Source organism: Sphaeramia orbicularis, chromosome 21, assembly GCF_902148855.1.
Source record: "Sphaeramia orbicularis chromosome 21, fSphaOr1.1, whole genome shotgun sequence".
NCBI lineage: Eukaryota > Metazoa > Chordata > Actinopteri > Kurtiformes > Apogonidae > Sphaeramia > Sphaeramia orbicularis.
In genome coordinates, this window is record NC_043977.1 from 23725107 (window position 1) to 23741371 (window position 16265).

The window sequence follows — 16265 nt, forward strand, 5'->3', positions numbered from 1 at the left end:
TTCCTGTATATTGTTCACTTTTTCCATCAATACAAAAAAAGATTCTTAATTCTTAGGTGGACGGAAGAGGGGATGTTAATGCCCTTAATACAGTGTTTTTCAACCTTGGGGTCGGGATCCCAAGTGGGGTCGCCTGGAATTCAAATGGGGTCACCTAAAATTTGTAGTAATTGATTAAAAAAAAAAAAAAATAATGTACTAATAAAAAATATATGGTGAGTTGAGAGAGTCACAATCCATAAAAGACATGACAAACTATGAAGCTGAAATTGAAGCACTGCGGTACTTTTTATCTGTGAAATGTTCATTGTGGTCAGTTTCAGATGCTGCAGCTCTTTCATAATTCATAGTTTGAGTTATTGTTTGTTCAGTATTAATTGTTAGCCTTGTAAATACAAGCTGGACTGACTGTACATATCCTGACCAAGGAAAATAAAATTCTCACTTTGTGCAGTAATCTACACCTGGCTTTTCTACCGCCGTCCATATTAATATACATTATATAGAATAAATGTCATCTAATATTAATGTTTATTTGCAACATAGTATAGCAAACTATTACATGATCCAAAACAAATTAACGTTTTAAATGTCTGGGGTTGCCAGAAATTTGTGATGTTAAAATGGGGTCACGAGCCAAAAAAGGTTGGGAACCACTGCCTTAACAATAACATGGAAAAACCCACCCTGTCCACAGTAAACCTGCTGCTTTGTACAGTATTTCTAGGGCCTTCAGTGGCTTCAAAGACCCCAGTCAGATTAATACTGTGACCCAAAAAGGAACCTTCAGGAAGTAACAAAGGTTTGTTTCTGGGAAATACAACTCTCACATCTAACTCTGAAGAAAAACATGAGTAGTAGGTGCTGCATTGAGTTAAAAACACAAGCTATTGATAAAAAGTTTTTGGATGTCCTTAAAATTTTACACAGTCTCAAACATTATCATGAAATGTTTGTGGAAAAATCTGTCTTTTTTTGTGTTTCAAATGATGTGGCTGCATCAAACAGACACAAACAAATGCAAATGAATTTTTGTTTAATGTTGACAAGAAAAAATAACAAAGTTAAATTCTTAACAGTTTCAGCATGTCATGGCTTGGATGTGTTTCATTATTTTGCTGAAACATCTGGTTGTGATCTCGATGGAACAGAAGAAAGTGTGTGGGTTTGGAGAATGGAACAATATGTGACAAAGTTCAATGACTAGAGTTCAATGACTAGAGTGATTCTTGATGTAATATACCACAAATGCTTGGGGTGTCTAGAAAGTTTTTTCCACCACTGTATATAAAGGAATCAGATGTTAATTGAGGACAGTGGTGTAGTATATGCAAATTAAAAGAGCAAAAAAAATACATTTGCATAGACTCAAAACCTTCAGGGCAATAGTGTCCCTGGAGGTAATAAAGACGTTTCATTTTCATATCAGAGTACCTTGGATTGTGCTACTTACTATTTAAACACTGATTATTGATTCTTTTTTACTCTTCTGATTAATCTACCTTTGATTTATGAAGATTTTCCACTTACTGTTGAGTTAGTTTCAACCAGTATCACAATAAAACATTGGTTTGCATGATATCCCAGGAGACAAACAAGATTATTTCCATATTGTGTGACCAGTTGCACCTTTTATGTTACATCCAAGGAAAACACCCTCCTTCTCCAGCTCTCTCTACTCCATCCAAATTAAAAAAAAAAACAGTATAGTCACATCTGACTAAATATGATCAGTAGAAGGTAATTACAGCTTCCAGTCATGTATTTAACCCCCTCCCTGTCTGAAAAAATCTATGATTAGACAAATTTAGTCGCAGAAGGTACAATTTCTACAGCCCGAAAATAGTGTTCACAGAAAAATATGATGACTTATTGCTCCCTGTCTGCCCACTTGAATTACAATATGCTGAAAAGCAATTATGGCACTTTTCCTAATTAATGCACAAATACATTGTTTTTGTGATATTTTTTCCTCTTCTCATGAAATGATTTTGACACTGTGATTTATTCTTAATAAATAAAGTCTAACTGGAAATCACTAAGTAATTATTGTACCAGGTCAAAGGTGATTTCTGATGTGTATAAATAGGAATAAAAAGAGTAATGTGCCTGAAAACAAAATTATTCCAACTTTATGGACAAAGATGTAGTATCAAGATCGGTATTTCTGTTGCTTGTAAAAAAGCAGAACTAGTTTATTTTTCATTGGTTTGGAAGGAATGTAGCAAAGGAGAATGTGCGTTGGCAGATTTTATTTGATTAATACAAGACACGTAGGTTATTTTCGAGACTATAACCTACATGTCATCTGGCATCTGGCACCAGCTGTTTGGGTTCATAAAATCTTTCTGTTTTCTGTGTGAAAACAACTTATTTTTCAAACTTCCAGGGCTTTTTTTAAATTAACAATTACACCTAATCCTATATATATCATAGGTCTACTTCTATTATATCTTCTAAACTACATATCTCAAAAAAGTACGGGTGGTTAAAGTCTTCAGTGTCAAGATTTATACCCTCTGTCTCTTCCAAAGGTCACAACTGAACTGGGAAAAAGGCCTTTAAATCTGCTGCTCCCTCTGCTTTTAATTAATTACAAAATGACCTGAAATGTAAGGAACTGGTCTCACTGAGCTCTTTTAAAGGGATTTTATATCCTACATAGGCAGAAACAGGAGACTGTAGATATTTTCCCAACTTCATTTAATACTTAAACTAATCTCTTTGCTTTTATCAGTTAATACTTGTGTTATATTTTATATGTTTGTGTATATGTATGTGTGGTTGCTACCCTTAACTAGGACTCTGTTTCATCGCAATGAGTCTTGCCTGATTAAATAAAGGTTAAATAAAATAATAAAATAATCTCCTCTTTTTTTATCATTTAAATTTGCAAGCGACAGAAAGACACATCTCAGCCAGTAGCTTATTGCGTACAGATGACAGAAATAAAAGTGAAAAATGTGCTTTGTAAACATAGGAGGTTTAATGTGAACAACACACAAACATAAAAGAAATAACTCTAGGGCCGACTCAGTGTTTTAGATGTATTCCATCTTCAATGTTGCCCAGCAAACATCATAAATATATATTTATGCACCAAATAGTCTGCCTTATTATGAGTCAAATGTTATTGTCAGTGTCATTATTGTTATAGACTGTATAAGAATCCAGCAGCTAACTGTATGACTGTCCTGAAACACTAGATATGGGTAGACAAGGGTAACTGAAGGGCTTACTTACAGCATCCACAAGATTTACCACTGACTTGGCAAAATTTCTCGTGTGCTGCTTGTTCCTGTGTCGCTTATACTGCAGGCACAGAGAAAAAGAACAAAGGCAGAGATGAATAAGCTGCAGTGATTCACCAGTGCACATTTATTATGCTACATTTAGTGGCACTGCTCCCTCTTGTGGGCCATAGTGACAGAATAAGAATACAAGAAAACACACCATACTGTGGTCACTGACAATCATGAGCTCCAAATACTTCATCTCCTCAAATATATTGCGAGGCATCTGTAAAATACACACCATCATTAATGACCTTCAGTTCGTATAGTGACTATATCGTAGCGTCTGAAATTCAAGTTGGTTGCATTCCTTCACAGAGCGGTGAGATCAGTGACTTACGGCTCGCTTTTTCCTGCGCTTCAGCCAGGACAAGTCATCCAGTTCTGAGAAAAGCTGCTCCTCCTCTGCTGTGAAAACACACAAGGAAACATAGCAGCTTCAACACATCAAATGTATCAAGTATTTACAACTGCCTTTTCACATTGTCATGAGGTCAAGCCTCCTGGGACATATTTTCCTCAAGATGGTTTTCCCCTCAAATGAATTCCCAGAATATCCTTAACAGAGTGTTATATTAATAAACCTGTCAAAAATAATACACCTAGGGGCAACATAACATATTCCTTGTGAAGTTTTAACTAATTACTTGACAGATATACATCTGTTTTGCTAAAGCACAGTACGGGAATACCCCATTGTGGCATGAAGAACACAAACAAGAAGAGGTAATGACATTGACTTCAGAGAGGTATGGTGATGGTTAGAGGTGGAGGAGGTTATATAAGATGACGGGCAAAGGTGATGGAAACTGTTACCCTGTTCGTCTGAATCATTGTTCCAGTGAAGAGACGCTGTTCGTCTGAGCGTATGAGGCCTTGCAGCTGTATCCTGCAGAGGCAAGGCAATCAAATGTCAAGAGAATCAAGAGGAACCAGAGCAGACACTGATGATAGTAAAGGCCAAAGATTAAATGAGGCATATAATGTGCCATTGAAAAAGTCAAGGCTCTTATCCAAGAAATGTACATAGAACTAATAGGCACAAAAGGTGTCACGCAAATGCAGAATTTAGTCTCAGGTTACATATACATAACACCATAACACTGAAATGCATTGAAATTGGCAATAGACATCAAAAACTCTTCTTTCTATATCTGAATAACAATTTTTAATGCATGTATATTCATGTACATTAAATAAAAATACATAATAGTGGACTGTGTAGGATTCAGTTGCAGACTAAAAACAATGGAAAGACCATTTTTATCCGGTGTTTCTTTGTTGTGTCTATTCTGGTATGGCAGACTGCATGGAGGGGACACCATGTTGATATTACCAACTCATTCCAAGGTAAAAAATAAAATAAATAATAAGAAAAACAATGAGTATTAATTTAACTGTAATATTCTATTAATGCAATTAAACTCCCCTGAATCCCACACACTGTGTCTTCATTATAGCATGTTTAAATATTATCAGTATTAGATATGTTTATACTTTTTCCTACTCCTTTTCACACATGTAAATTTTGAGGCTTAAGACGTTGCAGTTTTAAGTTACCGTCTTGTTTTGTTCTCATTCTCTTGATTATCCTTTATTTGCATTTCTGTTTATAAATTGTCATTTACATGATCAAAATAAGGATATCAATAAATCGAAATAAAGATAATTGGGTCAATATGGCTTTACAGACATAAATTAACATCATTTACATAAATACAGAGTCCTTGCAGATTTCAATGAGCTCATTTTAACACTTTTTAAGACCCTTTTAAGACCACAATGAATGTAACCTCAGACTTTTTCACATCATTGTGCTGGGGCCACAATTTGGTAATGTGAATACAGACGTAATGCCACTGTTTTCTTGCTCATAGTGCATTGGACTTCACATTTGTTATTTTCAGTGGGCTTCAACCTAGAACTAAATCAAATCAGTTTTTAAATGAGTACTAAATATTTCAAGGCCTAAAATCCACATTACTGGATTTTACACATGGTAAAACTTTTTATTAAAATGCAGAAAGTATATATAAAGGTAGAACTGCACAGGTATTCTGAATGTCCTGCATACAGTCTATATAAAATGTTGCCGAATGCATCTAGTCACATGTTACATTTACTTTGGATGCTTTGTTATGACAAAAAATCTAATAAAGTAGAAAACAGGAATAGCACAGATTTTTCATATGTGGCTGAGGAGATGCTTTATGATCGGCAGGACAAAATATTTAGATATATATTGAGGTTCTCAGTGACAGAAATAACTTACGATTGAATGAGTCTGTTGTAAGGGCTCAATTAGATACATATAGACTCCATCGTCAAACATCCCACTGTCAGGCAGAGAGAGAGAGAGAGGAAAGAAAAGGGAGAGGATGGAGTCGATAATGAGTCAATAGGAGGCGAGGAGCAGAGACGACTGTGTCCACAGATATTCTGAACACAGTCAGGATCACACACAACTGTTCACTTACTGCAGCCCGTTGCAGGTAGATAAGGCCACATGGGAGTTATCGTTCCCTCTCACCTGGCCGTGGTAGTAACAGTGCTCACCACCCTGAGGGAAGAAGACACAGTGCTGATGCAGCATCACAGCAAATCCAAGGCAGAACTAAAGCAGCGTTACAGGCATTACCACACGGTTCACACAGATCAGTCAAATTTGCCTGTGCGTGGCGTTTTTCGTACTCCGCTACCGGGTTTTTAATTTTCTAGAGTTTCGAAGGCTGTAACAGCTTGTGTCACAGCTGTGTGTTTAGCATAATGTGCAAAGCTTTTCTGCAGGGGGTCTGAGTGTTTGCTTGTTAAGATGGTGAGTTAATACATTGCAAGGTGGGTCCTGCCACTATCTGTGACTCAGCTGTCAGATCCAGGGTGAGCAGAGGACATACTTTCTCTCTCTCTCTCGCTCTCTCTCTCTTCTACTTTATCCATCCCACGCTGCACTGATACTGCAGAGTGTTTTCTCTCTCCCTAGTCACGTGACCACAGCTCCAGCAGGAGGCTGCAGGGGAGCAAAACCCTGCTGATTCAGCTACACTATGCCCAACCCAGCCCTCCGCCTGAATCAGCAGCAGCAGCAGCAGGAAGAAGCTCTTATTCCCTCTCTCTCATCTTTCCTTCTTTTTAAAAAAACCTACAGCATCTATCTATCTATCTATCTATCTATCTATCTATCTATCTATCTATCTATCTATCTATCTATCTATCTATCTATCTATCTATCTATCTATCTATCTATCTATCTATCTATCAAATAATTTGCAGATCGTTTACCTAAAAACAGACGCTCATAATCAAGTCAGAATGGTTCCTTTGTTTTCCTGAAGTTTAAACATGGCTCTGTTTTGTGCTTGACCAAAAATGTGCATGACTCTACAAAACAAACCCAGCAGGGTACAAATAAAGAAAACCAGACTCCCATGCATGGACGAAACAGGGTATTTAGTCATCTCAGATACGCTTAAGAGAAGATGTTACCTTTGATAGGACAGGTTTTCCTCCTTCATAGTGGATCTCCACATAATCTGAAGATAACAAGTCACTGAAAAGAGCAGAGATTGTTAATGGTTAAAGGGCAGAGAGATGGATGAAGTGGCAAACAAATACAAGAGTCTGTCTGTCTTTGCTGTGACTCACATATTGTGTTTTTAAATAGTGGTGAGTCTTGCATTGGTTGGCACTGAAATCAGAATGCTTATTCACCACTGTGACTGGATTAGTCTGCACAAACACTCCTACGATGTCTCAAAGTGCACCAAAGATGTTTAATATCTTTAGCAGCACTAGGAAACATTTACTCCTGGGGGTAATTATTTATCCTAGGTACGGGCTGCACAAATAAAATAGCATGTAGAGCAAAGACGAACATAGCCATAAATAGTCACAGAAACCAAGGCACAGCTCACTAATTTTGCAAAGTGAGCAGGTTATTGAGATAATACGGTAAATCTAAAAAGGTTTCCCGAAATTACACTTTCCATGACTGGTTCTTCCTCAAAACTCTCTAAAATGGATTGCTCATTGGGAAATAAGACACATATAGTAACAGGAACTGAAACAACTAACTTAGCATGAAAGCTGCCAATGAGGCCTAATGTGATAAGTGATTGTTAGGCCTCAGCTTCACCTTGAACACAACAGTCCTCCCGGCAGTTCCCGTTGTCTGAGTCAGCGTCCCTCACTATTAAACACACTCAATCTGTTAGCTGACAGCTGACTTCAAGAGACTGCGATTTCTGCCACAAAGGCACTTTTTCTGAGTAACCTTGCAAATCAAAAACATTCTCCCCTCCCTGGACATGTAGTGGCGTCGCAGCATGAAAAAGCATGATGGATCTGTTTTTGCGCAAATGGCGTTGGGACGATTTAGAGATGATGCTCAGCAGCATGTGAGCAGGAAGTGTACCATTACGAGTACTGAGTCAAAGCATGAGCAGTCAGGTTCCTGAGTGAGGGGTTATTTTTAGACAGATGAGGCAGGGAGAGCAGACCACATAGGGCCACAAAGGAGTTTACTGGTGTTTGTGTAAGTGTGTGTGGGTGGGATGTGGGCAAAGCTGCAAAATATGAAGTGTTAAAGCATCGCTATGTGAATGTGTCCAAGAATGTGTGTCGAAATAGCGTAAGTATGTGTTGTTTTGTGACCGTGAGATGGAATTCCTGCCCTGAGGTCTGCCACGATTGCAGCAGGAGAGGAAAGTGAGACAGATGCGAGGCAGAGCGGGAGGAGGACCAAAAATCTGCATGAGGTTCTTAATTCTGGCACTAGATCTGATGCAGCTCTAAATCCTGTTGTGGCACAGTATACTGACATGTCATATGCTTCAGACCTCTCAAACATGGAAACAAGCTGCTCTGGGTGCAAACTTATCATGATGCTCCTAGAAAGGGTCAGCGGTATTACAGGTATTCACAGCAAGATATCTGACAAAGAAATGACGTCTATTTTAAGACCCATAGTGGCTGAAAAAAAATCTCAGCAGAGAAACGTATTTCCTCTCAGGTACAGTAAGAGGTGAGCAGATAAAGTAGCACCCATTGGCAGGTTGTAAGACCTATCTATATTTAGATCAGTACTGTCGCAGCTTCACCACCAAGCACATTTCCAACCCCTCTTCTCGCACACACACACAAAAAAAACACACACACTGAAGTTAGCTCATGTATCTCACAGATAACCTACAAGTAAACAGCTGGGACTCAAGGTCACACTTCTAAGGCTCTTCCCTGCTGCACAGAATTGCTGTTATTTAAGTGGTGACTCCTGAATGTCTGACAACACAACAGACAACAGCTGGTTAATCTGCTGTACGGTGTGTCTGTACTCTGTCAGATTATGTGTGAGCTAGAAATGACAATGACAAACAGGACATGGGGTGTGTGTCTGGTTTCTCATGTCTCATTCTCTCTGCTAATCACATGAAACATACGTTGAAATATAAATGTCCTCAAAACGTTACAGTAAAGATAATTAATCTAGAGAATAACAATAATGATGCATGTTGACGGGACTAAAATAAAAAAAAAAGAAAGATGTAGCCGTTTGTAAATAATGCAGACATATAACGTATCAGTGCAAAGGATAAGATTAATGTCCTCAATAGCGCTTCTTGCTATAGGAGCACTATCCTTACATTACAGCAGTAGAGGTGCTAGTTACACAGTCTGACACTGTGCATTGTTTCCAAACAACACAGATACAATAATATCTGATACAGATAGCTCCTTAAAAATAAAAAGCACAATGTTCTGTACTTTGACCTCCGTGACATTTAAATGATGCTCATGGTACAATAACACAGATAACAGAGGCCACTCAGGCTTCACACAGTTTGATGATTTTATATTTACTGTGGTTTTCCTACAGTTCCAACATTGTGCATTAAAGCCTTTTGAACTGAAAAAACACCACATATAAAGCAGAAATCTATTTAATCATTTGCTCTTTGCACATGTGATCTAATTTGATTACAAAGCAGTTTGTGATTTAGCCTAGCTCTGCAACACAGCTCCATTTATGAAACAAGGATTTCAACAGACTTTATTGCTTCTTTAATAATTGTACATAAAACAGACCAAAAGCACAAAGACAGCAAATCTACCTACCGCAAATGCATACGTCTTTACATCTTATAGCACTCAACCACATAGATAATATTAAATTACAATATTTTATTACATAATACTGCTCTAAATCACATTAAGGAAGCTGAAATTGAATCAGCCTTTTGAAGTCCTTGCATATGTACGCATTAACCTGCTCTCATACATTAAGCTTTCGCATATGTAGACCAGCTACTCTGAGAGGGGAGTAAATCAATACCACTGAATGTCCAGGTCCTAGTGTTTCTGGATGGGGCAGTGATCACAGACCGCAGAATGACTATCTCTCCCCTCATTTTAACTCAAAGCAATTAAATCTAATGGAGATGCAGGCTTTGGCTTCCCAAACTCTTTCTGGTGCGCACTTCGTCTTTGTTCATCGGCTGGCAGTTCAACCAGAAATGCCCCTAGTTATCAGACTTTCTTATCAGAGTCTGGAAACCTGTGCACTGTCCTATTCAATTACAGCCCCTGATTATATTATCCTTACCTGATGCTGTATTAATCACTGACATGTCATATCATAGTACATAATGTTTCCAGTCATCTGTGCTATCATTTTTATTTAACTAATGGTGCACTTTTCTTGGTCATCAATAGTGTCTGGCACAGATGCAACACATCCAGGGTACTTTGTAGACATTACTTCATTACTGTATACTTACCACTGAGATATTTGTGTCATGTTAAAATAACCTCTGGTCAGAATGTATAGGTGTATGCATTATAGTGTTCATCATATCCTGCATTTAATATAGTACATAAAAAAATCAGCTTTTTTCCCTTTTTTATAACCATCTCTAAAGCTATTTACCAGTATCAGACTTCAGCTCACATCCTTATATCACTTCTATAAAAAAACAGCTTTTATGACAACATGCATTTAGCTCCATGCTAAATATACAGGGTGGGGAAGCAAAATTTACAATATTTTGAGGCAGGGATTGAAAGACAGTGTATGACCAATTAGTTTATTGAAAGTCATGACAATTTATTTGCCACAAGAAAATTGACATAATAGAAAATGTTTTTATTCTATGTGTCCTCCTTCTTTCTCAATAACTGCCTTCACACACTTCCTGAAACTTGCACAAGTGTTCCTCAAATATTCGGGTGACAACTTCTCCCATTCTTCTTTAATAGTATCTTCCAGACTTTCTCATAATAGTTTTGCTCATAGTCATTCTCTTCTTTCCATTATAAACAGTCTTTATGGACACTCCAACTATTTTTGAAATCTCCTTTGGTGTGACCAGTGCATTCAGCAAATCACACACTCTTTGACGTTTGCTTTCTTGATTACTCATATGGGCAAAAGTTTCTGAAAAGGTATGGCTAATAGTGTTAGGTATGATTATGACATCAATATATGTTTGGTTTCAAAACAATTGACGTAGTGCCTGCTGAGAAAAAACAACTAAATGTTCATTGTAAATTTTGCTTCCCCACTCTGTATATTTAGGGTTTGTATAATATTCATAGACAAAGTGCCAGGTTGGATCTGTTGGGGCAGCAGTGTTTGGATGGGGTTTAGACAGCCTCTTATTAACCACAGCGTGAACAAAGACACTTCAGTTCTGCCGTAGTCAACCATATGCACATTGCTCTATCAATATAACCTTGCCTGCTGTTCAAGAAAAACAGAACTACTCACTCTCACTATGAGTTCAATCACAGTTTGGGGATGTTATGATTACAGACCACTGTGGCCTAGATGGAGTTATGATATCAACTACTTTTTTTTTTCTTTTTTTTTTTAACAAAAAATGAATTACCTACGAGCTTGACTTACTTGTTCAGACTTAGATCCAGAACAAATCTGGAGCCAAAAGCTTCTAGTTGAAAGCTGGCCTGGGCGAGGTGGACCGCCTGTAAAGGAGACAAAACATTTAGATTGGAGTCACTGTTAAAAATGCAGACGATGGTAAAGTATACACAAGGTTTTAGCCACAGTCTACAGATCAAAAACCCTCTAGAGGGAAACCTTCAAGATAATATACAGCACAGATGTGGTGGGTAAATCAAAGGCAGATGGTAGAAAGGATAAACAGGAAGAAACACTTCCTTCAGTGTAGTTCCTCTGACATCACTCTAATTTTTAAGGTTACGCAAAACAGCTTTGTTGATGCGGTGTGGTGTATGTTGGAGTCTGTGATTCATTTAACCCTGTGCAGCAAGATGGAAATATAGATAAGAGAGCAAAGAAGGGTTAAGCTGCAATACAAGCCTCAATATAGACTTAAAACATCGAAATCCTCACCACACAGCATGGAACACTCCTGCTATCGATCACAGACATTCCAGTATCTCTGTGCTGGCTTACCTGGCCCTCTGTGGCTTGGTTCTTGGTCCGGGTGTCCAAGTCATGATAGGTACTCTCTGAGTCCTCGTTTAGATAGTATATCAACCGCGAGGGGTAGGTGATCACATGCTCTGCTGCATGGTGTGTTGTGTTGTCTGAAGCAGGTGCTGCAGTTGCCTGTTGCTTCAGCAGGGCTGGCACTGCGTCCCTCTCAACCTTGTCCTCTACTCCTTGAGAAACTGCGAGAGAATTCCCACCGCATAGACATGAAAACCTGAGCGGCCCGCACGTACAAAGAGCAAGCTGTCATCCTTTATTCATGAATAATATTGATAACACTGAGGCAAGTGGCTGTGCTTTTCACTGAGCACACCTCGATATGACTGGAGTATTTTATCAACTACATATGATAGCTGAACTCATTTAAAGAGCATAACAATTTCCTTTGCATCATTTTTTTGGGGACCTGGTCATGAGGTTATAGTCAAAAGTCTGCAGGATATAGATAAATGCAGTGTTCATTATGCATTTCTAATTCATACAGCCTCAGGCAATAAAAGCAGGTTAATTCATGCACTTTAGCAAAGATAACTCAAATGACCTTATATTCAACTAGGGAAATCACGCATGATAAACAGTATTTTTTTTTATAGGCTGCACAAAAGATGCTGGGATGCTGTAGTCTGCCTTCATGCACCATCACGCTGAAGACGCCGCATATTCAACATGATTCCCTGCTCTCTTTTTTTGCAAAACGGTGATGATGTGCAGCCTCACCACCTTATCTGGTATTACTTTAACCGGTCACCGACGGTCAAAATATGCGATCACCTGGATGAAAGTGAGGGAGAATAAAAAAACACATGAAGCTGCTGCAATACATACCGCATGACGCTAGAGACGGATGAAGCCAACTCGAAGGGATGCTGACGAGCAAAGTGGCCAGAGATATCAAATGCATGATTCATATTTGATAACTGAAATATCCCAATATCAACACATCAACGCAGTGAATTGCTTGCGGCCCATCGCGGCGGGGAGGTGCCGTGCAGGGGGGGTGCTTTTCTTCATGGAACCAAGAGGCACCAGGGCTGCAGCAATAGAGGCAGAGGATGAGGAGGAGGATGAGGAGGGAGGGAGGAAGGGGAGGGGAGGGGAGGGGGGGTGCAGAAAGAAGGCGGTGGCCAGGCTGCTACTGGAAGTCAACCACCAGACTCCTCCTCGACAAAGATGTCCTCCCTCCCTCCCTTCCTCCCCAACCAGGGCACAGGAAGCACGAGCAGGTGACTTGAAAGGCATGGCTGTGAGATTACAACAGGGAGGAAATGACCTGTCAGAAAAGACTCAGGCTAGTATTTGTGATCACACACCAGGAAAACATCAGCATTCATTCCTGTAGAACAAAAACAGATCTTTTATACAGACTGACAAATAAATAAATGAGTTGGGAATGAATACCACAGAATATAAAACTCTAAGTAAACTGTATTGTATAGCTTCAAATTTCAGTTAGTGGAGTAAGATATATTAGACAGCAGATTAATTATTCATTTCTTCTGTGATTTATAGATTGTGAAGTTCATTTTTAACACTACATCCTGAAATTACACAAATAAATAAATATTTATGCAAATAAGAAACTTGATTAAAGTAGAAATGCCCCTTAAGCTGCATCCACTGTTAGTGTTATGTCATATAAATAAATATTAAAATGGTATTTTAATCCTTTGATGCATAGTGGTCACTACAGTGGACTGCTATTCAAAGCAATTCTCTTATATATTCATGGATTTTGTTGTTTTAGTTCCATATCAGCCAACACAGTGGACACTTATGCATCATCCCATACACTGCAATTCATACCATTACTGTAACTTGCTGTTTGTTATTAGACTGTATTAAACAATTTTCTTAAACAAAAAGGTTTTTGGTTTTTTGGGTTTTTTTTTTTTTTTTTTGCATATTATCTCCATGAAGTGAGTAATAACTAGTATTAGAGTATGTTAAAATGTGAGAAAACATCAGATTAGCTGCATTAAAAAAGTTTTTATTTCAGTTTTCACACAGTGTATCACTTTCTGATATTGCATTTTAAATGCATGTTCTTTCATTCAGAAATTAAAAACATAGTGTCCAGCTGAGTTGACATTATAGGTTCATTAAAAATTTTTCAATTATTTATTTATTTTTTTTTCATGTCTAAAGAGGAATAAAAACATTCAGGAAAAAAATATTGACTAAGGTTCTCATAATTTATGCATCAAAGGGTTAATTTTGTAGTTGATAGAGGAAAAGCTAAATACTTTATTATTTATTCCATATTTTTCTCTTTTTTTCTCTCTCTCTCCATTTTGCAGGCTTTATGCACACATGCACACACTACTATCAGATGATGTGTGCAGGACAGCTTCCCCTTCGGGCTCACTGGTCCACAGAGGGATGAGATGGTCACTTTGGGTCACTGAGACAACCGAGGGAGGAAAGGCTGATGAGATAAAAAAGGGATGACTAAGCTGAGGGAGTGTTCTGTGTTTTTCTGCAGCATCCTTAAAAAGAGCGATTGTGGCTATTTAATGTGGCCGGTTTAATATGAACCAGTCTACAAAAGACTCCCACTGTGAACTCTGTATGTTTGGCTACCTTGAGTTACCTTTTATGTGATTTGCATAATGTTAAGGATTCACGGTGGATCAAACTACTCCAAAAGTAAAGCTGGAAATAATGTTTGGCAATCTCTCAACTAGTGAGAACATAGTAAATGTTCTTTGGCGTCTGATGGAGAATCATGGACATGAGGGTGTGGCAGCAAGAATGGCAAGTCTGATGTTTTCAACTTCTAGAAAACAGTCGCAGCATGTTTTATATCAGTGCAAAGCAAACATGATTCACTATCATTTATATGCAGACTGTAAAGACAGTTCCTTTTTCCCATAAACTGGGAAGAATACCTGGTATTCTTATGCAAGTCTGTCTGCAGTGGTGACACCTATAGATGAGTGAAAATGTGCAAACCTGCTGGAAACTCTCACCTTCATGGATCGTATGGATGTCCCTGGGGCCATAAAAGGACCCACATTTGAGCTTGAAATACACTTTTGTGCTATATCAGCAGTAGGCTTGCCTAGACCAGACTTATTTCAACATATGATTAGTGCTGTTCCAGTGCTAGTGGTAGGTCTGGCACCATCCACATAGATGTAGATATAGATAGATATCAATATAGACTTTATTTCAAATATAAGTCGGCAAAAGAAATTCCAGATTTAAAAACACAATCAAATATATAAAAATAAATCAACCAAAACAGAAAACAAATATCACAGAAATGTATAACACTTTCACTTTGGGCTCTTTAATAATACTTTATGTCCAAAAAGGAGTAGGAAGAAGCCCAGCTTATATTGTCCTACCCCAGTTTGACATGATTTGGTTAATCAGCTTATGTATACGGTCCATATGAAGAATAGGTCAGTCATTAAAAAAAAAAAAGAGAGAACAAATGATGACATACCATCAAAAAGTTTTACTGTTGTATTCGCATTAATTGTTACTTTATCTCTGGAAAATAAGGTTTTTATGAATCTCTTTTATTTTGTGATGTTTTCACGCTGTTTGATATTTAGATCCAATCCACAACATGAAACGCACATTTTCTAAAAAAAAAAATTTGTTCTAGGGAAATGTTTCATATTTAGTTTCTGTCCCTCTGTGTTGCTTTGTATAATATTTGTTCAAATTCAGATCCTTTAATTTGAGTGTATGTGAGAGTAAGAATAGTTTATTGGTATGTTCCAGACATCCTGTATTTTTTTCTTAACTGTATTGCTCTCTTTTGAAGTGTGCATAACGGTTGTATGTTGGTTTTGGAAGTGTTGCCCCATACTTCTACACAGTATGATGTAAGAGTGGCTCTTAATGCAATACAGGCGTGGAAAAAATGATTAGACCATCAAAAGTCATCAAAAACAATGATTATGCAATCAAGCACTAACTCCTGTGTGTATCATGTGACTAAAACAGACAGAAAAGAAAACATGGAATGCCTAAAAGCATTGTTTTTGTCAGTACAATGCCATAGATATTGGTGTAAGAACTGAAGTGATTTTGGTTATTATCAAGAAAACATGGAACATGTCTAGATATCAGCTCTGAAATTAAACTATTATGAGCTATTTTTGTTGTTATCATTATATTTGTCCAAACAAATGTACCTTTAGTTGTACCAGGCATTAAAATGAACAAAAAATTGAAAAAAACAAGGGTGGTCTAATAATTTTTTCCGCAACTGTATATCACAAATACATTGGGTGTCCAAAAACTTCTTTTCCACCACTGTATGGGTCAGCCCTGTGATGAGCTGGTGACAAGTCCAGGTTGTAGCCTCATTTGTCCAATGGTAGCTGGAATAAGCACCAGCAGCCCACAACCCTCTTGAGGATTAAGTAATTCAGGAAATGAGTGGAAATGTAAATAGTCACGTAATTTAACCCATAAGGACCCAGTGCTACCTTTGTGTCAGTTCCACTCTCACTTTCTTAAAGGATTTATCACCATTTATTATA

The 16265-nt window shown here is 37.9% G+C and overlaps 1 protein-coding gene across 4 annotated transcripts in view; it reads right to left on the reverse strand.

Moving 5' to 3' along the window:
- The window catches only part of adam23b (ADAM metallopeptidase domain 23b), a 33580-nt gene extending 20761 nt beyond the window's left edge, over nt 1-12819 (reverse strand). For 2 of the 4 annotated variants that reach the window (XM_030124780.1, XM_030124782.1), the window contains exons 1-10: nt 12589-12819; nt 11725-11942; nt 11194-11270; nt 6777-6840; nt 5771-5853; nt 5566-5629; nt 4110-4182; nt 3634-3701; nt 3454-3519; nt 3244-3312 (exon numbers count right to left, since the gene is read on the reverse strand). In XM_030124780.1, coding sequence (XP_029980640.1) covers nt 3244-3312; nt 3454-3519; nt 3634-3701; nt 4110-4182; nt 5566-5629; nt 5771-5853; nt 6777-6840; nt 11194-11270; nt 11725-11942; nt 12589-12664 — 858 coding nt within the window. In that variant the 5' untranslated portion in view covers nt 12665-12819. The remainder of the gene's footprint in view (nt 1-3243; nt 3313-3453; nt 3520-3633; nt 3702-4109; nt 4183-5565; nt 5630-5770; nt 5854-6776; nt 6841-11193; nt 11271-11724; nt 11943-12588) is intronic. The other 2 variants (XM_030124779.1, XM_030124781.1) reach the window with 2 other exon arrangements.
- Between the last annotated feature and the right edge of the window lie 3446 nt (nt 12820-16265).